Source organism: Arvicanthis niloticus, chromosome 30 (assembly GCF_011762505.2).
Source record: "Arvicanthis niloticus isolate mArvNil1 chromosome 30, mArvNil1.pat.X, whole genome shotgun sequence".
Lineage (NCBI taxonomy): Eukaryota > Metazoa > Chordata > Mammalia > Rodentia > Muridae > Arvicanthis > Arvicanthis niloticus.
Genome location: NC_133438.1, coordinates 5245847 through 5267367, shown reverse-complemented (window position 1 = coordinate 5267367; position 21521 = coordinate 5245847). Strand labels below are relative to the sequence as shown.

At 50.9% G+C, this 21521-nt stretch overlaps 1 protein-coding gene across 1 annotated transcript; it reads left to right on the top strand.

The window, feature by feature from the left end:
• The first annotated feature begins 125 nt into the window (after positions 1–125).
• On the top strand, positions 126–20324 carry LOC143440824 (isochorismatase domain-containing protein 2A). Its single transcript, XM_076927658.1, has 6 exons — positions 126–314; positions 17019–17159; positions 17287–17496; positions 17680–17750; positions 17838–17955; positions 19947–20324. The coding sequence occupies exons 2-6, from the start codon at positions 17022–17024 to the stop codon at positions 20037–20039; spliced, it is 630 nt and encodes a 209-aa protein (XP_076783773.1). The 5' UTR covers positions 126–314; positions 17019–17021; the 3' UTR covers positions 20040–20324.
• Positions 20325–21521: the final 1197 nt, after the last annotated feature.

Here is a 21521-nt window from a genome sequence, read left to right as displayed (position 1 = left end):
CTCTCTGCAGAGGCCGCCACTCACGCCCTTATCGGCTCTCCATTGGTGCTATGCGTTATCTCTCCACCCCCTTAAACTTCTGCGGACCAATCAGATTCTCGTAACTGACCCGCCTTAGCTGCCCCGCCCCTTACAGGGCGCAGCGGAGGCGCTAGCGGATTGGCCTGCTCGGGAGGGAGTGGCAGACACGTAAGGGGCGCATACCTCGTGTCCAAAGCGGGCCAAACGGTGACCCAGCCTGGAGCCAGTGACAGTCCAGTGGGGAAAGTGCGCTGAAGGGACCTAGTGGCTGGACTCGAACCTGATACCGCCGGGTAAGTCCAGCTGCCCGTCCTTACCGACGGGGGTGAGGGGAACGGAAGCGTTGCGGGGTGTCCGGCTGAGGCGGGGCTCCAGTTGGGCTGAGGATGAACCATCAGGGAGGAACTTCAAGCTTCTCCAGAGTTAAGTTTTGTATCAGCCCCGGGAGTGGGCGATTCCCACGCCCATTTCTTCCAAGAAGAAAAGCATCCCAGAGAGGGAGTGACACTCACTCAGGGTCACACAGCTTGGAAATCTGGGTTCCTTTAGTGGTGCACAGTAACCACTAGCCCAATGAAGCAGCCTCATCCTCAATCCATCCACAGGATGTCACTTACTTCAGCCTAAGACAGGTCTCCTTTACTGAGGGCTTCTTCCAGAACTCCCACGATGTCCCTAAATCTCTCTCCAGTCCAGACATCCCCCTTCACTTCTTAATGCCCGCCCCACCTCGACTCTTTCTCTCAGATTGGTCATTTTCTGGCCTATCTCTCACCCAGGTTCCACTTCTTCGTCTTCAGATCACACCCAGCTGGCCTGAACTTTTTTTTTTTTTTTCTTTTTTATTCTCTCATATATAACATCGCAACCACAGTTTCCCCTACTTCCCTCCCAGTCCCCGGTCCTGACTCCCATCCACTCTTTTCCAAAAAGGTGCCCTCGGACACCAACCAAACAGCGTATCAAATTGCTGTAAGATTATGCACCTCCCCCAGTATTAAGGCTGGACAAGACAACTCAGTATGAGGAAAGGGTCCCCAAAGCGGAAAAGAGTCAGAGACAGCCCCTGCTCCCACTGTTAGGAGTCCCACAAGAAGCCGAAGCTGCACAGCTGTAACATGCAGAGGGCCTAGGTCAGTCTCATGCAGGCATCCTGGTTGCTGGTTCAACTCAGCGAGCCCCTATGGACCCAGGTTAGTTGATTCTGTGGGCTGGCTTGTGATGACCACTCTGGCTCCTACAATCCTTCCTCCCCGCTTTCTGCAAGATTCCTCGAGCTCTGCCTAATGTTTTGGTTGTGGGTCTCTGCATCTGTCTCCGTCAGTTGCTGGATAAAGTGTCTCTGTTGACAACTCGCCCAAGTACCAATCTCTGAGTATAGCAGAATACCATTAGGAATCATTTCATTGACTTTTAATTTTTTTTTAAAAAAAATATTTATCTATTGCCAGGAGTGTTTGGTTCTACCCTGGGTCTCTAGGCTATCCGGCCTCTGGGTTGTGGCTCTTCAGAGAGTGGGGTGGGCTTCCTCTGGTGGCTTGGGTCTCAAGCTGGGCCAGTCCTTGGTTGGCCACTCTCACCATTTCTGGGCAACCTTTACCCCAGCACATCTTGTGGGCAGGACAGATTGTAAGTCAAAGGTTTTGTGGCTGGGTTGGTATCCTAATCCGTCCACTGGAAGTCTTGCCTGAGTACAGGAGATGGCTGGTTCAGGCTCCATATCCCCCTTGCTAGGAGTCTTAGCTAGGGTCAACTTCCTAGATAGCTGGGAGTGGTACCACACTAGGTCTCTAGCTTGTTTCTGAGATGCAGCTGCCCCGCCCCCCATCCCAGTTGTCTCTCCCAATACTCTCTCCTTCCTGCTCCCCTCACCGTCTCCCTCCACCCCCAGTCTCCCCTTGATATCTAGTCTGTTGTGTCTTCCCTCGAGCCCTCCTTGTTACTTAGCTTCTCTGGGTCTGTGGATCGTAGCATACTTGTCCTTTATGAATGTCCGTGTATAAATGAGCACATATTATGTTTGTCTTTCTGGATCTGGGTTACCTCACAGAGGATGATTTTTTTTTTCTACTTCCATCCATGTGTTCTAGATCCATCCATGACCAGGATGTATCATCCCTTGGGTATATGCCCAGGAATGATATAGCTGGGTTCCGAGGCAGATTTACTTCCAGTCTTCCAAGAAGCCACTGTATTGATTGTGAAGTTGTACAAGTTTGCACTCCCACCAGCAGGAGAGGAGTGTGTTCCTTGCTGCACGTGCTTATCAACATGTGCTGTCTCTTGAGGTTTTGATCGTAGCTATTCTGAAGGTTGTAAGTGTAATCTCTGGGTCGTTTTGATTTCTGTTTCCCTGATGACTAAGGACATTGAACATTTCTTTAAGTGTTTCTCAGTCATTTGAGATTCCTCTGTTGAGAATTCTCTGTTTAAATCTGTACCCCATTTTTAATTGGGTTATTTTGTTTGTTGGTATCTAATTTATTGAGTTCTCTATATATTTTGGATATTAGCCCTCTATCACATGTAGAGTTGGTGACGATCTCTTCCCAATCTGCAGGCTCCTGATTTGTCCTATTCACAGTGTCCTTTGCCCTACAGAAGCTTTTCATGAGGTCCCATTTATACATTGCTGGTTTTAGAGCCTGAACCGTTGATGTTCTGTTCAGGAAGTTGTCTTCATTGCCAATGTATTCTAGGGTATTTCCCACTTTCTCTTCTATTAGATTTAATGTTCCTGGTTTTATGTTAAGGACTTTGATCCTCTAGGACTTGAGTTTTGTGCAGGGTGATAGATACGGATCTATTTGCATTCTTCAACATGGAGACATCCAGTTAGACCAGCACCATTTGTTGAAGATGTTTTGTTTTCCACTGTATTATGGTTTTGGCTTCTTTGTCAAAAAAAATCAAGTTTCCATAGGTGTATGGATTTAAATCTGGGACTTCAATTCCATTCCATTCCATTCCATTGATGAAGTTGTCTGTTTTTATGACAATACTGTGCAGTTTGTATTACTATTCTGTAGCACAGCTTGAAGTTAGGGATGGTCATATTTCCAGAATTTCTTTTATTGTTCAGGATTGTTTTGGCTATCCTGGGTTTATTTTTTGTTTGTCCATATGAGATTGAGAATTGTTCTTTCAAGGTCTGTAAAGAATTGTGTTGGAATGTTGATGGGGATTGCACTGAGTCTGTGGATTGCTTTTGGTAGGATGGCCATTTTCACTATGTTAATTCTCCTGATCCATGAGCATGGGAGGTCTTCTCATCTTCTGAGATCTTCTTCAATTTCTTTCTTCAAAGATTTGAAGTTCTTATCCTATAGATCTTTCACTTGCTTGGTTAGACCTATACCAAGATATTTTATATTATTTGTAACTATTGTCCCTGGTTTCTTTCTCAGCCCGTTTATCATTTGTATAAAGGAGACTACTGTTTTTTTTTTTTTTTTTTTCTTTTGAGTTAAGCTTGTATCCAGCCACTTTGCTGAAGGTGGCTGTAGGCGTTTCCCTGATAGAGTTTTGAGGTCACTTATGTATACTATCTATTGAGTAGATATGTCAAGAGTGGACAGCCTTGTCTTATTCCTGATTTTAGTGGAATAGCTTTGTGTTTTTTTTCTCAGCCTAATTTGATGTTGGCTGTAGACTTGCTGTAAACTACCCTTACTGTGTTTAGGTGTGTGCCCTGTATTCCTAATATCTCCAAGATTTTTTTTATCATGAAGAGGTATTGGATTTTGTCAAAAGCTTTCCTTGCATCTAAAGAGCCGATCATATGATTTTTTTTCTTCTTTCAGTTTTTTCATGTGGTGGATTACATTGACAGATTTTCCTATGTTTAACCATCCCCGAATCTCTGGGATGAAGCCTACTTGATCACGGTGAATGGTCTTTCTGTATTTGCTTTGAGAGTACTTTATTGAGTATTTTTGCATCAATGTTCATGAGGGATATTATTCTGTAATTCTCTTTCTTTGTTGAGTTTTTGTGTAGTTTGAATATCAAGGTGACTGTGGCCCCATAAGATGAATTTGGCTATGTCCTTTATGTTTCTATTTTGTGAATAAAAGAGGTTTGGTATTAGCTCTCCCTTGAAAGTCGGGTAATGACTGCTTCTATTTCCTTACGGGTTACAGACCTATTTAAGCTGTTTATCTGATCTTGATTTAACTTTGGCGAGTAGTATCTATCAAGAAAATTGTTCATTCCCTTTAGATTTTCCACTTTTGTGGAATACAGGTTTTAAAAGTATGACCTAATTATTATTATTATTATTTTTTGGATTTCCTTGGTCTCTGTTGTTAGATTTCCCTTTTTGTTTCTGATCTCATTAATTTTGATATTCTTCCTCTCTGCCTTTTGGTTAGTTTGCTTAAGGGTTTTGTCTATCTTGATGATTTTCTCAAAGAACCAGCTCTTTGTTTCATTGTTTTTGTTTGTTTTTTTTTTTTTTTTTTTTTGTATTGTTCTCTTGGTTTCTACTTGGTTGATTTCAGCCCTGAGTTTGATTATTTCCTGCCAACTGCTCCTCTTGGATGCATTTGCTTCTTTCTGTTCCAGAGTTTTCAGGTGTGCTGTCAAGTTGCTGGTGTAGGAGCTCTCGGATTTCTTTATGAGGGCACTTAGTGCTGTGAACTTTACTCTCAGCACGGCTTTCATTGTGTCCCATAAGTTTGGGTATGTTGTACATACATTTTCACTGAATTCTAGAAAGACTTTAATTTCTTTCTTTATTTCCGCCTTGACCCAGTAGTCATTCAGCAGAGAGTGGTTCAGTTTCCATGAGTTTGTAGGCTTTCTGTTGTTTCTGTTGTTGAAATCTAGCTTTAATCCACGGTGGTCTCATAGGATACAGAGAGTTATTTCAATTTTCTTGTTGAGACTTGCTTTGTGACCAGGTATGTGGTCAGTTTTGGAGAAGGTTTCATGAGATGCTGAGAGAAAGATATATTCTTTAGTGTTTAGATGACACGTTCTGTAGATATCTGCTAGGTCCATCGAATCCTAACCTCTGTTAGTTCTGTTATGTCTCTGTTTAGTTTCTGTCTTGATGACCTGTCCATTGGTGAGAGTTGGGTGCTGAGGTCTCCCACTGTTACTGTGTGGGGTTTGGTGTGTGATTTAAGCCTCAGTAATGTTTCTTTTACAAATGTGGGTGCCCTTGTGTTTGGGGTATAGATGTCCAGAATTAAGGTATCATCTGTGATCTCTTAGAGTCTTCAAGGCCCCTCTGGCTTTTAGACTCTACCTTTATATGTTCCTTGGCTTTTAATGTTCATTTTTAGTTCTGTGTGTCGTGTTTTGATTATTATGTGATGGGGGACTTTCTTTTCCGGTCCAATCTGTTCAGTCTTCTGTAAGCTTCTTGTGTTTTTATTGGCATCTTTTTCTTTAGGCTGGGATTTTTTTTTCCCTATGATTTTTTTTGAAACTATTTTCTGGGCTTTTAAGGTGAGATTCTTCTGTTTTTATGATTCTTAGGTTTGGTCTTTTCATAATGTCTCAGATTTCCTGGATATATTATGTCAGGAATTTTTTTTTTTTGATTTGACATTTTCTTTGACCAGTGTATCATTTTTTTTCTATCATATTTTTCATGTCTGAGATTCTCTGTTCCATATTTTGTATTCTGTTGGTGATGCTCTAGTTCCTGTTCACGTGCCCAGGGTTTTCCGTCTCCAGATTTCCCAGTTTGTTTTCTTTATTGCTTCTCTTTCCATTTTCAGGTCTAGAAAAGTTTTATTCTCCTTCCCCTGTTTGTTTGGGTTTTCCTGGATTTCTTTTTCTTTTTCTTTTCTTTTCTTTTTTTCTTTTTTCTTTTAGATTTATTTATTTATTTTATACGTTGAGTACACTGTCGCTGTCTTCAGACACACCAGAAGAGGGGATTGGACCCCATTACAGATGGTTGTGAGCCACCATGTGGTTGCTGGGAATTGAACTCAGGACCTCTGGAAGAGCAGTCAGTGCTCTTAACTGCTAAGCCATTTCTCCAGCCCTTTCCTGAATTTCTTTAAGGGATTTTATTCCATTTTCTCTTTAGGGGCCTCTGTCATCTTAAGATTATACTTAAGGTCACCTTCTTGTGCTTTGGCTGTGTTAGGGATACCCAGGGCTTGCCGTAGCAGGACTCCTGGACTGTGGTGATGCCGCATTGCCCTGGCTCATGTGGACTGTGTCCTTATGCTGGCCTCTAGGCATCTGGGTTTGGGGTAATTATAGGTTTAGGTTGCAGTTTCTGAGTTTATCTTTGCGGGATGGAGTTTTCCCCCTTGGTTGCTGTTTCCTTTCTGATCTTTAGGTTAGAGTGGCTTGTGGTTCTGGTGGCCTGCAAGTCCTCAGGTCCAGTACGGTGTTTCCTCTGGTATTTTGGTGGCCCAAGTGACCTTTGGGGTTTTGATTGCCAGCGTTGCCTCTGGGGTTCTGGGAGGTAGCATGGGCAGTATAGAGCGGTGCTGGCCTGAGGATGAAAGAGAGAAAGAAAGGAAGGAAGGAAGGCTGTTGTAAAATTAGAGTAAAGGTGCAGGGCATGGTAGTGCGTGGTTGTAATCTCAGGACTCAGGAGACTGAGCCAAGCATTGGAGGCCAGCCAATGGCAAAAGTGAGACTTTGTCTTTAAAATAAATAAATAGCACCAGGTGGTGCACACCTTTAATTCCAGCACTCAGGAGGCAGAGACAGGGGAAATCTCTGAGTTCGAGGCCAGCCTGGTCTACAGAATGAGTTCCAGGACAGCCAGGGCTGCACAGAGAAACCCTGTCCCCCAAACCAACCAAACAATTCCACAAAACCAGGCACTGCTGGCACACACCTTTAAATTGCTGTCCTCCACTGCTGTTCACCTTACTGAAGCCGACACCTTTACAGATAGAATACGTTACCTTAGGCTGGGACCTGGCTCAGGAGGTAACGTGCCTGCACACAAGTGTGAGGAGTCCAGGTGTCCAGAGTTTGAATTCCCAGCACTCATGCCAGAAGCCAGTAGCAGTCATGTGTCTGAGCGTACTTTGTGCAGTACCAGGCCTGACGAGAAAATGTACTGATGGGTCAGGGATGGGGGTGGGGTCAGGTGAGAGCAGGTCTGGAATCCAGGCTGGCCTTGAACTCAAAATATAACTGAAGACAATCTACGTCTTCTCTCCTGCCTCCATCTCCACAGTGCCAGGATGAAGGCAGCACCACCATGCCCAGTTTGTACAGGTTTGGGGATTGAGTCCAGGGTTTTGTGTATGATAGGCCAGCATTCCATCAACTGAGCTACATCCCCAGTCCCCACTGTTGTTTTTAAATGTGCTTGGTCCATAAAGGAGTGGCCCTGTTGGAGGAAGTGTATCACTGTGGGGTGGGCCTTAGACCCTCCTCCTGGCTGCCTTTGGAAAAATATAGAACTCTTAGCTGCTTCTCCAGCACCATGTCTGCCTGGACACTGCCATGCTTCCTGCCATGATGATAATGGACTGACCCTCTGAACCTGTAAGCCAGCCCTAATGAAATGTCCTTTATGAGAGTTGCTTTGGTCATGGTGTCTCTTCACAGTGATAACACCCTAAGACAGTGTCTCTATGGAGTCCTGGCTGACTGCCCTAGAACTCACTGAGATCCACCTGCCTCTGCTTCCTGAGTGCTGGGATCAAAGGACTGTGCCACTGTGCTGGCCTGAGGTTTTGTAATAATAAATGTTGGTGTCCTACTATATAGCTTAAAAAAAAGTTTGTTGCTTACCACCACCTCCCTCAGTGCCCCCTCTGTTGGGTGTCACCTCCCTCAGTGCCCCCTCTGTTGGGTGTCACCTCCCTCAGTGTCCCCTCTGTTGGGTGTCACCTCCCTCAGTGTCCCCTCTGTTGGGTGTCCACCTCCCTCAGTGTCCCCTCTGTTGGGTGTCACCTCCCTCAGCGTCCCCCCTGTTGGGTGTCACCTCCCTCAGCGTCCCCCTGTTGGGTGTCACCTCCCTCAGTGTCCCCCCTGTTGGGTGTCCACCTCACTCAGTGCCCCCTCTGTTGGGTGTCACCTCCCTCAGTGCCCCCTCTGTTGGGTTTCACCTCCCTCAGTGTCCCCTCTGTTGGGTGTCACCTCCCTCAGTGTCCCCTCTGTTGGGTGTCCACCTCCCTCAGTGTCCCCTCTGTTGGGTGTCACCTCCCTCAGTGTCCCCTCTGTTGGGTGTCCACCTCCCTCAGTGTCCCCTCTGTTGGGTGTCACCTCCCTCAGCATCCCCCCTGTTGGGTGTCACCTCCCTCAGCGTCCCCCTGTTGGGTGTCACCTCCCTCAGTGTCCCCCCTGTTGGGTGTCCACCACCCTCAGTGTCCCCTCTGTTGGGTGTCACCTCCCTCAGTGTCCCCTCTGTTGGGTGTCCATCTCTCACAGTGTCCCCTCTGTTGGGTGTCCACCTCCCTCAGTGTCCCCTCTATTGGGTGTCACCTCCCACAGTATCCCCTCTGTTGGGTGTCCACCTCCCTCAGTGTCCCCTCTGTTGGGTGTCACCTCCCTCAGTGTCCCCTCTGTTGGGTGTCACCTCCCTCAGTGTCCCCTCTGTTGGGTGTCACCTCCCTCAGTGTCCCCTCTGTTGGGTGTCCATCTCTCACAGTGTCCCCTCTGTTGGGTGTCCACCTCCCTCAGTGTCCCCTCTGTTGGGTGTCACCTCCCTCAGTGTCCCCTCTGTTGGGTGTCCATCTCTCACAGTGTCCCCTCTGTTGGGTGTCCATCTCCCTCAGTGTCCCCTCTATTGGGTGTCACCTCCCACAGTATCCCCTCTGTTGGGTGTCCACCTCCCTCAGTGTCCCCTCTGTTGGGTGTCACCTCCCTCAGCATTCCCCCTGTTGGGTGTCACCTCCCTCAGCGTCCCCCTGTTGGGTGTCACCTCCCTCAGTGTCCCCCCTGTTGGGTGTCCACCTCACTCAGTGCCCCCTCTGTTGGGTGTCACCTCCCTCAGTGCCCCCTCTGTTGGGTTTCACCTCCCTCAGTGTCCCCTCTGTTGGGTGTCACCTCCCTCAGTGTCCCCTCTGTTGGGTGTCCACCTCCCTCAGTGTCCCCTCTGTTGGGTGTCACCTCCCTCAGTGTCCCCTCTGTTGGGTGTCCACCTCCCTCAGTGTCCCCTCTGTTGGGTGTCACCTCCCTCAGCATCCCCCCTGTTGGGTGTCACCTCCCTCAGCGTCCCCCTGTTGGGTGTCACCTCCCTCAGTGTCCCCCCTGTTGGGTGTCCACCTCCCTCAGTGTCCCCTCTGTTGGGTGTCACCTCCCTCAGTGTCCCCTCTGTTGGGTGTCCATCTCTCACAGTGTCCCCTCTGTTGGGTGTCCACCTCCCTCAGTGTCCCCTCTATTGGGTGTCACCTCCCACAGTATCCCCTCTGTTGGGTGTCCACCTCCCTCAGTGTCCCCTCTGTTGGGTGTCACCTCCCTCAGTGTCCCCTCTGTTGGGTGTCACCTCCCTCAGTGTCCCCTCTGTTGGGTGTCACCTCCCTCAGTGTCCCCTCTGTTGGGTGTCCATCTCTCACAGTGTCCCCTCTGTTGGGTGTCCACCTCCCTCAGTGTCCCCTCTGTTGGGTGTCACCTCCCTCAGTGTCCCCTCTGTTGGGTGTCCATCTCTCACAGTGTCCCCTCTGTTGGGTGTCCATCTCCCTCAGTGTCCCCTCTATTGGGTGTCACCTCCCACAGTATCCCCTCTGTTGGGTGTCCACCTCCCTCAGTGTCCCCTCTGTTGGGTGTCACCTCCCTCAGTGTCCCCTCTGTTGGGTGTCACCTCCCTCAGTGTCCCCTCTATTGGGTGTCACCTCCCACAGTATCCCCTCTGTTGGGTGTCCACCTCCCTCAGTGTCCCCTCTGTTGGGTGTCACCTCCCTCAGCATTCCCCCTGTTGGGTGTCACCTCCCTCAGTGTCCCCCCTGTTGGGTGTCCACCTCCCTCAGTGTCCCCTCTGTTGGGTGTCACCTCCCTCAGTGTCCCCTCTGTTGGGTGTCCATCTCTCACAGTGTCCCCTCTGTTGGGTGTCCACCTCCCTCAGTGTCCCCTCTGTTGGGTGTCACCTCCCTCAGTGTCCCCTCTGTTGGGTGTCCACCTCCCTCAGTGTCCCTTCTGTTGGGTGTCACCTCCCTCAGTGTCCCCTCTGTTGGGTGTCCACCTCCCTCAGTGTCCCCTCTGTTGGGTGTCACCTCCCTCAGCATCCCCCCTGTTGGGTGTCACCTCCCTCAGCGTCCCCCTGTTGGGTGTCACCTCCCTCAGTGTCCCCTCTGTTGGGTGTCACCTCCCTCAGTGTCCCCTCTGTTGGGTGTCACCTCCCTCAGTGTCCCCTCTGTTGGGTGTCCACCTCCCTCAGTGTCCCCTCTGTTGGGTGTCACCTCCCTCAGCATCCCCCCTGTTGGGTGTCACCTCCCTCAGCGTCCCCCTGTTGGGTGTCACCTCCCTCAGTGTCCCCCCTGTTGGGTGTCCACCTCCCTCAGTGTCCCCTCTGTTGGGTGTCACCTCCCTCAGTGTCCCCTCTGTTGGGTGTCCATCTCTCACAGTGTCCCCTCTGTTGGGTGTCCACCTCCCTCAGTGTCCCCTCTATTGGGTGTCCATCTCTCACAGTGTCCCCTCTGTTGGGTGTCACCTCCCACAGTATCCCCTCTGTTGGGTGTCCATCTCCCTCAGTGTCCCCTCTGTTGGGTGTCACCTCTCTCAGCGTCCCCTCTGTTGGGTGTCACCTCCCTCAGCGTCCCCCTGTTGGGTGTCACCTCCCTCAGTGTCCCCCCTTTTGGGTGTCACCTCCCTCAGTGTCCCCCCTGTTGGGTATCACCTCCCTCAGTGTCCCCTCTATTGGGGGTCCATCTCCCTCAGCGTCCCCTCTGTTGGGTGTCATCTCCCTCAGTGTCCCCTCTGTTGGGTGTCCATCTCCCTCAGTGTCCCCTCTGTTGGGTGTCACCTCCCTCAGTGTCCCCTCTGTTGGGTGTCACCTCCCTCAGTGTCCCCTCTGTTGGGTGTCACCTCCCTCAGTGTCCCCTCTGTTGGGTGTCACCTCCCTCAGTGTCCCCTCTATTGGGGTGTCCATCTCCCTCAGTGTCCCCCCTGTTGGGTGTCCATCTCCCTCAGTGTCCCCCCTGTTGGGTGTCCATCTCCCTCAGTGTCCCCTCTGTTGGGTGTCACCTCCCTCAGTGTCCCCTCTGTTGGGTATCCACCTCCCTCAGTGTCCCCTCTGAGGGGTGTCACCTCCCTCAGTGTCCCCTCTGTTGGGTGTCACCTTCCACATTATCCCCTCTGTTGGGTGTCACCTCCCTCAGTGTCCCCCCTGTTGGGTGTCCATCTCCCTCAGTGTCCCCTCTGTTGGGTGTCACCTCCCTCAGTGTCCCCTCTGTTGGGTGTCACCTCCCTCAGCGTCCCCCTGTTGGGTGTCACCTCCCTCAGTGTCTCCCCTGTTGGGTGTCACCTCCCTCAGCGTCCCCCTGTTGGGTGTCACCTCCCTCAGTGTCCCCCCTGTTGGGTATCACCTCCCTCAGTGTCCCCTCTATTGGGGGTCCATCTCCCTCAGTGTCCCCTCTGTTGGGTGTCCACCTCCCTCAGTGTCCCCCCTGTTGGGTGTTCATCTCCCTCAGCGTCCCCCTGTTGGGTGTCACCTCCCTCAGTGTCCCCTCTGTTGGGTGTCACCTCCCTCAGTGTCCCCTCTATTGGGTGTCCACCTCCCTCAGTGTCCCCCCTGTTGGGTGTCCATCTCCCTCAGTGTCCCCCCTGTTGGGTGTCCATCTCCCTCAGTGTCTCCTCTGTTGGGTGTCACCTCCCTCAGTGTCCCCCCTGTTGGGTGTCCACCTCCCTCAGTGTCCCCTCTGTTGGGTGTCCACCTCCCTCAGTGTCCCCCCTGTTGGGTGTCCACCTCCCTCAGTGTCCCCTCTGTTGGGTGTCCATCTCCCTCAGTGTCCCCCCTGTTGGGTGTCCATCTCCCTCAGTGTCCCCCCTGTTGGGTGTCCACCTCCCTCAGTGTCCCCCCTGTTGGGTGTCCACCTCCCTCAGTGTCCCCCCTGTTGGGTGTCCACCTCCCTCAGTGTCCCCCCTGTTGGGTGTCCATCTCCCTCAGTGTCCCCCCTGTTGGGTGTCCACCTCCCTCAGTGTCCCCCCTGTTGGGTGTCCATCTCCCTCAGTATCCCCCCTGTTGGGTGTCCACCTCCCTCAGTGTCCCCCCTGTTGGGTGTCCACCTCCCTCAGTGTCCCCCCTGTTGGGTGTCCACCTCCCTCAGTGTCCCCTCTATTGGGTGTCCATCTCCCTCAGTGTCCCCCCTGTTGGGTGTCCACCTCCCTCAGTGTCCCCTCTATTGGGTGTTCATCTCCCTCAGTGTCCCCTCTATTGGGTGTTCATCTCCCTCAGTGTCCCCTCTGTTGGGTGTCACCTCCCTCAGTGTCCCCTCTGTTGGGTATCCACCTCCCTCAGTGTCCCCTCTGAGGGGTGTCACCTCCCTCAGTGTCCCCTCTGTTGGGTGTCATCTCCCTCAGTGTCCCCTCTATTGGGTGTCCATCTCCCTCAGTGTCTCCTCTGTTGGGTGTCACCTCCCTCAGTGTCCCCTCTGTTGGGTGTCCATCTCCCTCAGTGTCCCCTCTGTTGGGTGTCACCTCCCTCAGTGTCCCCTCTGTTGGGTGTCACCTCCCTCAGCGTCCCTTCTGTTGGGTGTCACCTCCCTCAGTGTCCCCTCTGTTGGGTGTCCATCTCCCTCAGTGTCCCCTCTGTTGGGTGTCACCTCCCTCAGTGCCCCCTCTGTTGGGTGTCACCTCCCTCAGTGTCCCCCCTGTTGGGTGTCCATCTCCCTCAGTGTCCCCTCTGTTGGGTGTCACCTCCCTCAGTGTCCCCTCTGTTGGGTGTCACCTCCCTCAGTGTCCCCTCTGTTGGGTGTCCATCTCCCTCAGTGTCCCCTCTGTTGGGTGTCACCTCCCTCAGTGTCCCCTCTGTTGGGTGTCACCTCCCTCAGTGTCCCTTCTGTTGGGTGTCCATCTCCCTCAGTGTCCCCCCTGTTGGGTGTCACCTCCCTCAGTGTCCCCTCTGTTGGGTGTCACCTCCCTCAGTGTCCCCTCTGTTGGGTGTCACCTCCCTCAGTGTCCCCTCTGTTGGGTGTCACCTCCCTCAGTGTCCCCCCTGTTGGGTGTCACCTCCCTCAGTGTCTCCTCTGTTGGGTGTCACCTCCCTCAGTGTCCCCTCTGTTGGGTGTCACCTCCCTCAGTGCCCCCTCTGTTGGGTGTCCATCTCCCTCAGTGTCCCCTCTGTTGGGTGTCACCTCCCTCAGTGTCCCCTCTGTTGGGTGTCACCTCCCTCAGTGTCCCCCCTGTTGGGTGTCACCTCCCTCAGTGTCCCCCCTGTTGGGTGTCACCTCCCTCAGTGTCCCCTCTGTTGGGTGTCACCTCCCTCAGTGTCCCCCTGTTGGGTGTCACCTCCCTCAGTGTCCTCTTCTATTAGGTCCCTGTGTCCCCATGCCCCACTGAATGAATCAATGATGACTGAGCACAAACAAATCTACACACAAACAGTGGGAAAGAGCTGCAGAGAAAGCCCAGCAGGAACCCCGAGTTGTGCAGCAGTTTGAGGACCCAGCAACAGCACAGGCTCCTAGGAACACTGGCTGACACGAGCCATTGGCTGTGAAGCCTCAGACCCTGTGGGTGGACAGACACCATTCAGGGGAAGTGAGGATGAACGGCCTGGCCCCTCTGGAGCACAGGTTTCCCTCTGCCAAGTGGGATCCACTTTCCTTAGGGCACAGTGACCACTGGCCATCTGCTTTCTCAGGAGGTGATAGCTGAGGAAAAACAAGACCCAAAACTATTCTTTCAAAATGGAGTAAGGTTGGCTCCGGGCAACTTGCCATGATGAAAATGCTTTGTTCCAAGGTTAACAGAGATGGTACACACATGAATATGCCCCCCCCCCCCCGTGCATTTAAATTTAATTTTTTGTTTTTTGGTTTTTCGAGACAGGGTTTCTCTGTGTAGCCCTGGCTGTCCTGGAACTCACTCTGTAGACCAGGCTGGCCTCGAACTTAAATTTAATTTTTTTTTAAATATTCATTTATTTTATTTATATGAGTACACTAGCTGTCTTCAGACACATCAGAAGAGGGCATCAGATCCCATTACAGATGGTTTGTGAACCACCATGTGGTTGCTGGGAATTGAACTCAGGACCTCTGGAAGAGCAATCAGTGCTCTTAACCACTGAGCCATCTCTCCAGCCCTTAATTTTAAAATTTCTTATTAATTTACTATTTTAACATGTTTTTCTTTTTACATTTTTTAATAATTACTTTATTTTATGTCCATGGGTATTTTACCCTCATGTATGTCAGCGCACCACATTGTCGCCTGGAGTCTGCAGAGGCCAAAGTAGGTCATTGAGTGTGCCCTGGAACTAAAATTACAGATGGCTGTGAGCTTCCAGGAGGGCGCTGAGAATCAAATCCAGGCCCTCTACAAAGGCAGCCAGTGCTCGTAACTGCCGAGCCATCTCTCCAGCTCCTTCATTGGCTTTTAAAGACACCCCATATTCCTGGTTGACTTGGAACTCTCCTTTTAGCCACAGGCCGGCCTTGCACACTCAGTGATCCCCCTGGCTCAGCCTCCTAAGTGCTGAAATTACAGTCATGGGCCATTCTGGGATTCCATTGAGTAGACTCATACATCACAGGGCCGTTGTTGTGGGCCTTGTTCTTGAATATAGTACTTTTGGGGTTCACCAGCGTTGTAGGCCTATTAGGTTTTCATTATTTTCGATGACTTGGTAATATGCCATGCGTGAGAATCTTCCCAAGTCCCAGAAGGCAGTTCAGCAACAGTGTTTTATACATGGAGTCTTAGTTAAGGTTTCCATTGCTGTGAATAGACACCATGACCAAGTCAACTCCTATAAAGGACACCATTTAATTGGGGTTGGCTTACAGGTTCAGAGGTTCAGTCTGTTATCATCAAGGTAAGAAACATGGCAGCGTCCAGACAGCCACGGAGCAGGGGGAGTGAGGGCCCTACATCTTGATCAGAAGGCCTTCAGGAGAACACTGACTTCCAGGGGGCTAGGAGGAAGTTCTCAAGGCCCACCCCCACAGTGACACACTTCCTCCCACAAGGCCAAACCTACTCCTCAGGGCTACACCTCCTAATCTGCCACTCCCTGGACCAAACATATTCAAACCACCACACATGGGTAAACCGAGACTGGAGAACTATTGGCCTTTCTGAAAAAGCCAGGTTTTAAGAATCTCAAAGCCTGGCACGGTGCGACATGCTTATTAGTCCAGCACTTGGGCGGGCTGATCCACAAGGGCATCAGTTTAAGTTTAAGGTCACCTCGGGCTAAGTAGCAAGAACCTGTGACCCTTTTTATCTCAAGGATAATGTCCCAGATCTGTATGCCCTTAGACAGGTCACCTTACTGCTCATGCCTCAGTTTCCCCAGGGGTGGAGCCCTGAATGAGCTCCACTAGTGACAGATAGAAAGTGAATCAACTACTTGTTGACCTTGTATAATCTTTATACAAGGGGAAAGCGGAGGTGGGGGTGGTGGGGGTTATGTCTAGAGGATGTCGCTGGGGCCAAGGCAGACATGCTCAGAAAAGGCTTCCTTAAGAAAGGAGCCCTGGGACTGGAGAGATGGCTCAGTGGTTAAGACTGATCTTCCATAGGTCCTGAGTTCAATTCCCACCAACCACATGGTGGCTCACAACCATCTGTAATGGGATCCAATCCCCTCTTCTGGTGTGTCTGAAGACAGCTACAGTGTACTCATAAACTTAAAATAAAGAAATAGTTTTTTTTTTTTTTTTTTTTTTTTTTTTAAAGAAGAAAGTGCCGGGCGGTGGTGGCGCACGCCTTTAATCCCAGCACTTGGGAGGCAGGGGCAGGCAGATTTCTGAGTTCGAGGCCAGCCTGGTCTACGGAGTGAGTTCCAGGACAGCCAGGACTACACAGAGAAACCCTGTCTCAAAAAAAAAAAAAAAAAAAAAAAACAAGAAGAAGAAGAAGAAGAAGAAGAAGAAGAAGAAGAAGAAGAAGAAGAAGAAGAAGAAGAAGAAGAAGAAGAAGAAGAAAGTAGCCCTGCCTATGAACAGGGAGGGAGGGAGGGAGGGAGGGAGAACATTTCAGGCCAATGAGAGCAGATGAGAAGTCCTGGAGATGGGGGCAGGAATGCAGGGTGCTTGGACCACAGAACTAAGTGTGTGAACCCTGGATGAGTCCCTTAATGCTCATCTCCTGCTGTATCCCGCACAACCCCAAGGACAGCGAGGAAGTGAAGAAAAGACAAGATATAGGAATGCACATTCAGGAAAATGGCAGCATCCCACCTCCCCACCTCCTCTCCATGCCCGCCTCCCCCCATGCAACCTCAGTGTATTTATTATATACAGTTTGTCTTAGTGTTTTATTGCCTTGAAGAGACACCATGACCATGGCAACTCTTGTAAAGGCAAACATTTAATTGGGGCTGGCTTAGAGTTTCAGAGGTTCAGTCCATCATCATCATGTCGGGAAACATGCAGGCAGACATGGTGCTGGAGACGGAGCCGAGAGTTCTTCAGGCAACAAGGAGGAGACTGGCTTGAGCATAGACCTCAAAGTCCACCCCTATAGTGACATGCTTTCTCCAACAAGACCATGCCTCCTAATTGTGACCCTTCCTATGTGCCAAGCATTCAAATACATGAATCTATGGGGGGCCAAACCTATTCACACCACCACACAGTTGAACAGGAGGCAGACTGACTACATACAGATAAACAAGGAGCCAGGCTAGCTGATCTTAGGAACAGTCTCTGAGGGGCCAGTCTGTCGGCCACAAACATAAGGGGTGGGGTGAAAGCTATGGTGGACACTTCCTATAACACATTGTCAGTATTGGCGCTCAGATTTCACAAAGGCTTTGCCCATTTCCCATGATTCTAAGGGCTTGGCTCTTGACATGGTCGTGCCGTGTCAAAACCACACATTTACTAAGCACTTCACTGAATCCCTGTGGTCCTCACCTGACCCTGCCCCTCTACTGTCCCTCTGTCCACCCCTAGGAAATGGCAGCATCCAGGGCTAGCCTGGGCCGGATCCTCCCAGAGTCCTCCGTCCTGTTCCTGTGTGACATGCAGGAGAAGTTTCGTCCTAGTATAGCCTACTTCCCACAGATCGTGTCAGTGGCTGCCCGGATGCTTAAGGTACACAGAGCCTTCTTCCTTTGAAGACCCAGGGGTTCAAGCCCAAGCCCTCCTCCCTCAGACCCTAGGAATCCAGTCCTCAGCCCTCAGCCCTGAGATCCAGCCCTTTGTCTCTTTCCCCACGTAGGTGGCCCAGCTGCTAAATGTCCCTGTCTTGCTGACAGAGCAGTACCCAGAAGGCTTGGGCCCCACAGTTCCTGAGCTGGGCGCTCAGGGCATTCGGCCAGTGAGTAAGACATGCTTCAGCATGGTGCCCACCTTACAGAAGGAGCTGGATAGCCGGTCCCAGCTGCGGTCTGTGCTGCTCTGTGGCATCGAGACCCAAGCCTGCATCTTGGTGAGATCTTGTCTGACGCCTGAATTTCCCATCCTCAACTCCTGGCCCTCCCTCCTGCCCGGGGGCCCTGGCGGAGCCTCCCTCATCCTCATTTCCAGTACCCAGTTCTGACTTGGACTTCCCAGTCCCTCACTGGGAGCCCTGTTCATGCTCTGGGTCTGGACCTGACCTCTCTGCCCTTAGAACACGGCTCTGGACCTCCTTGACCGGGGACTGCAGGTCCATGTAGTGGTGGATGCCTGCTCTTCTCGAAGGTAGAGGGTCTCTGTGGGGATGGCGCCTGCCATGTGTGTCAGGCACATGACAGCATTCACACCTCCATCTCTCCATCTCTCTTGCAGCCAGGTCGACCGGCTGGTGGCTCTGGCCCGTATGAGACAGAGTGGAGCTTTCCTCTCCACCAGTGAATCGCTCATTCTGCAGCTTGTGAGGGATGCTGCCCACCCCCAGTTCAAGGAGGTACTGGGCCCTTTGGGCTTCTGGGAATAGAAGAAATTCCCCTCCTTTTGATATAGGGTCTCCTGTGTCCCAGGCTGGCCTTGGACACCCTGGGTGAGGTTAAACTTCTGTTCTTCGTGTCTCTGCCTCCCAGGTGATTACAGGCACATACCACTACACCCAGTTGGCTCTTTGGTGTTATTTTTGTTGGTTTGTTTTGTTTTGTTTTTTTTCAGACAGAGTTTCTCTGTGTAGCCCTGGATGTCCTGGAAGTCGTTCTATAGATCAAGCTGGTCTCCAGCTCAGCGATCCACCTGCCTCTGCCTCTCAAGTGCACCACCACCACCCAGCATGGTTTCTTAATTTATTTTATTCACATTGTAGTGTGTGTGTGTGTGTGTGTGTGTGTGTGTGTGTGTGTGTGTGTGTGTGTGTTAATGTGCATGGGCTCACTTGAGGGAGTCAGTTCTCTCCTTCCCCAGGCCAGAGCACACACAGGTCAGGCTTGAAGAAAGTGCCTATATTTGCTGAGGTGTGTTGTTGGCCCAACCCTTTCTATTTTCCTGTTTTGTCTTGTTTGTTTTGTTTTTTTCTTCCCCCAACTCCCTTTGAGACGGTCTTACTCTGTAGTTCAGGCTGGCCTCTAACTCATGGCAAGCCTCCTGCCTCAGCCTCCTGAGAACTGGGATTACAGATATGCACCATTATGCCTTACTGAGGAATATCATTTCTTTAGGTCTCTGAAAAACACCCAGGGGCAGGGCAGGGCAAAACAGCAGTGTTACCTTAGGTGTCCCAGGAGGGCAGTGTGACTGGCCGGGAGGCCCCTTCACACATCCTGAGAGCAGCAGTGGGCCTTCGCCAGGGCAGAGACAGTGGACATACACACCTTGGTTCTCTGGAGATTAAGCTATGATGCTAATGTGCTTGGTTACTCCTGTTCAAGAGGGAGCTGTGTAAATGGGTTGAGATTTCATGGGCACAGTCTGGGCCTGTGCAGGAGCTGAGGGCCTAAAGGAATGTTGGGTAAGATAAGACTAGCGAAGAAGAGAAGAGACTCCAAGAGAGAGCCGTCCACCACTAGTGGTCCAACTTGACAGAGCAGACCCAGATGGTGGGTGACTAGCTCAACCAGGCAGGTGCATCGAGAACTAGATGAAAAGGAACGCCATTTTTCTCTTCTTCCATTTTTGGAGTGCCTGTGTGCAGAGTGCCTGTATGTGAACATTTGTGTTCATGTGGTGAGAATGTGTGTGTGCATGCACGCAGAGGCGTGAGGTTCGTGTCTACAGCCTTCCTTGATCACTCTTCTACCTTATACACATAGGCAGGGTCTGTCTGTCAGACCTGGAGCTTGAGGCTGTGGGTGGCTGCTCCCCAGCCAGCGTGTTCTGAGATATCGAGACTGGAATTAGAGTGGGCCCTGCCCAGCCAGCGGCTATGTGGGTTCTGGGCATCAGAACTTGAGTCTTGACACTCGTACACATGTTTTATACACTGAGTCATACCCTCAGCCCATTCCCAGGGGGCCCCCTCACTTTTTAGGACAAGGGCTTACTATATAACCATGGCTGGTCTGAAACTCTGATTGTAGATCAGGCTGGCTTCAAAATCAGAGGTATGCTTGCTCTGTCTCCTGAGTGCTATGTTAAAGCACCTCCATGTCCAGCCCCAGAATACTTTTAAAAATGTTTTTATTTTACTTTATGTGTGTGGATGTTTTGCCTGTCTTGCGAATCATGTGTACAGTGCTCAATGAGTCCAGAACAGGGCATCGCATCCTTTGGAACTGGAGCTAGAGTTGCGAGTGGCCATGTGGGAGGTGGGAACTGAACCCAGATCCTCTGCAAGAACAGAAAATACTCTTGATGGCTGAGCTGTTTCTCTAGGAGAGTGAGTGGCTGGAAGAGAGAGAGAGAGAGAGAGAGAGAGAGAGAGAGAGAGAGAGAGAGAGAGAGAGCGAGGAGGACCAGAGAGATGGGGCTTCTCAACTTCTTCACCTCTGTCCACAGATTCAGAAGATCATTAAAGAACCAGTCCCAGACAGCGGGCTACTGGGCCTGTTCCAAGGCCAGAATCCCCTCTTGCAGAACTCCAGGCCCTGACTGAGATGAGAGAGTTACTCCATCATAGGTGGAAGCATCTGCCCTGTGGTAGGGGAGGGGTGTTATGCTTCCTGGTTGAACATCTGGTCCTGGAAAAGCAAACAAGACTCCTGGGTGCTGGAAGGGGTGGGAGACAGGGGGTTGACAGAAGAGAGGCGGTGGTGGGGGGAACAGGGGGTTGACAGAAGAAGGGGGGTGGAATCTGCTTAGGTCACCTCATGAGAAAAGAGCAAAGAAGTATCACAGACTGGGACCATACTCTGAATAAACATTGATGTGACTGTGGACCGGAGCATTGTTGGGTTGGCGGCGTGTCCCAGGGGCTACTGGGGTGCGCATCTGGGAGAAAGAGATGGGTCTTCGGATGCTGGGGGTGGGGGGAGAAGGAGATGGGCCATCGGATGTTGGGGGGTGCCTCCTCCCAGCCCCAAGCTGGGGCCAACAGAGACCACCTCTGCATGGTAGGAAGTGTGTGCATCCTGAAGAGTTTCTGGCTGTCCCCATGTCTTAGGGTTTCGGCTGCTGAGACAAAGTACCATGACCAAACAGCAGGTTGGGGAAGAAAGGGTTTATTTGGCATACACTGCCAGATCATAGTCCATCATTGGAGGAAGCCAGGACAGGAACTCAAGCAGGGCTGAGAACCTGAAGGCAGGAGCTGATGCAGAGGCCACGGAGGTGTGTTATTTACTAGTTGCTTCCCATGGCTTGCTCAGCCTGCTTTCTTATAGAACCCAGGACCACCTGGCACCACCAGTGGGCTGTGACCTCCCCCCCTTGATCACTAACTGAGAAAATGCCTTACAGCTGGATCTCATGGAGACATGTCCTTAACTGAGACTGTTTTCTCTGCGATGACTCTAGCTGTGTCGAGTTGACACACAAAGCCAGCCATACACCCTGTCTCAGATAGTACTTATGCCCAACCTCGCTGGCCCCCTCCACAGCGAAGTAACTCTCGAATTCTGCAGGCCCTCACATCTGAGAGGGAGTGGGCCCCGTGTTACCATGGTTGCAGAGGCCACTGAACCCACATGACTGAACCTGGGGAAACATTTCCCTAAACAGCCCTTTCTCTGGAAGAGTATGCACTCAGCTTCATAGCATCATACAGGCTTGCACCGGAGGTGCCAGAGAAGAGCCTGGAAGACCAGGCAGTGTGGCAGGGACAGTCCATGAAGCTGTGGAGGGGACGCCTAGGTTGCAGTGGAGACATCAGGGTGTTGGAGATGCCCTTGAAGAGACAGATGCACTGTTCTTTTCAGATGAAGTCTTCCAAAAGAGTTTGCCTTTTTATACCTGTCATCACTCTCAGCAGGCAAAATAAGGTTTCCTGGAACACAAGCACTATGGTACTGGGACAGTCCTTCTGGTAACTGAGATGGTGCCTAAGTGATTACCTATATACAGCCTGGATACACTAAACAAAGGATTTGTTCCTAACGGAGCAATGGATGCATACTATTTCATACTGTTCCGAAC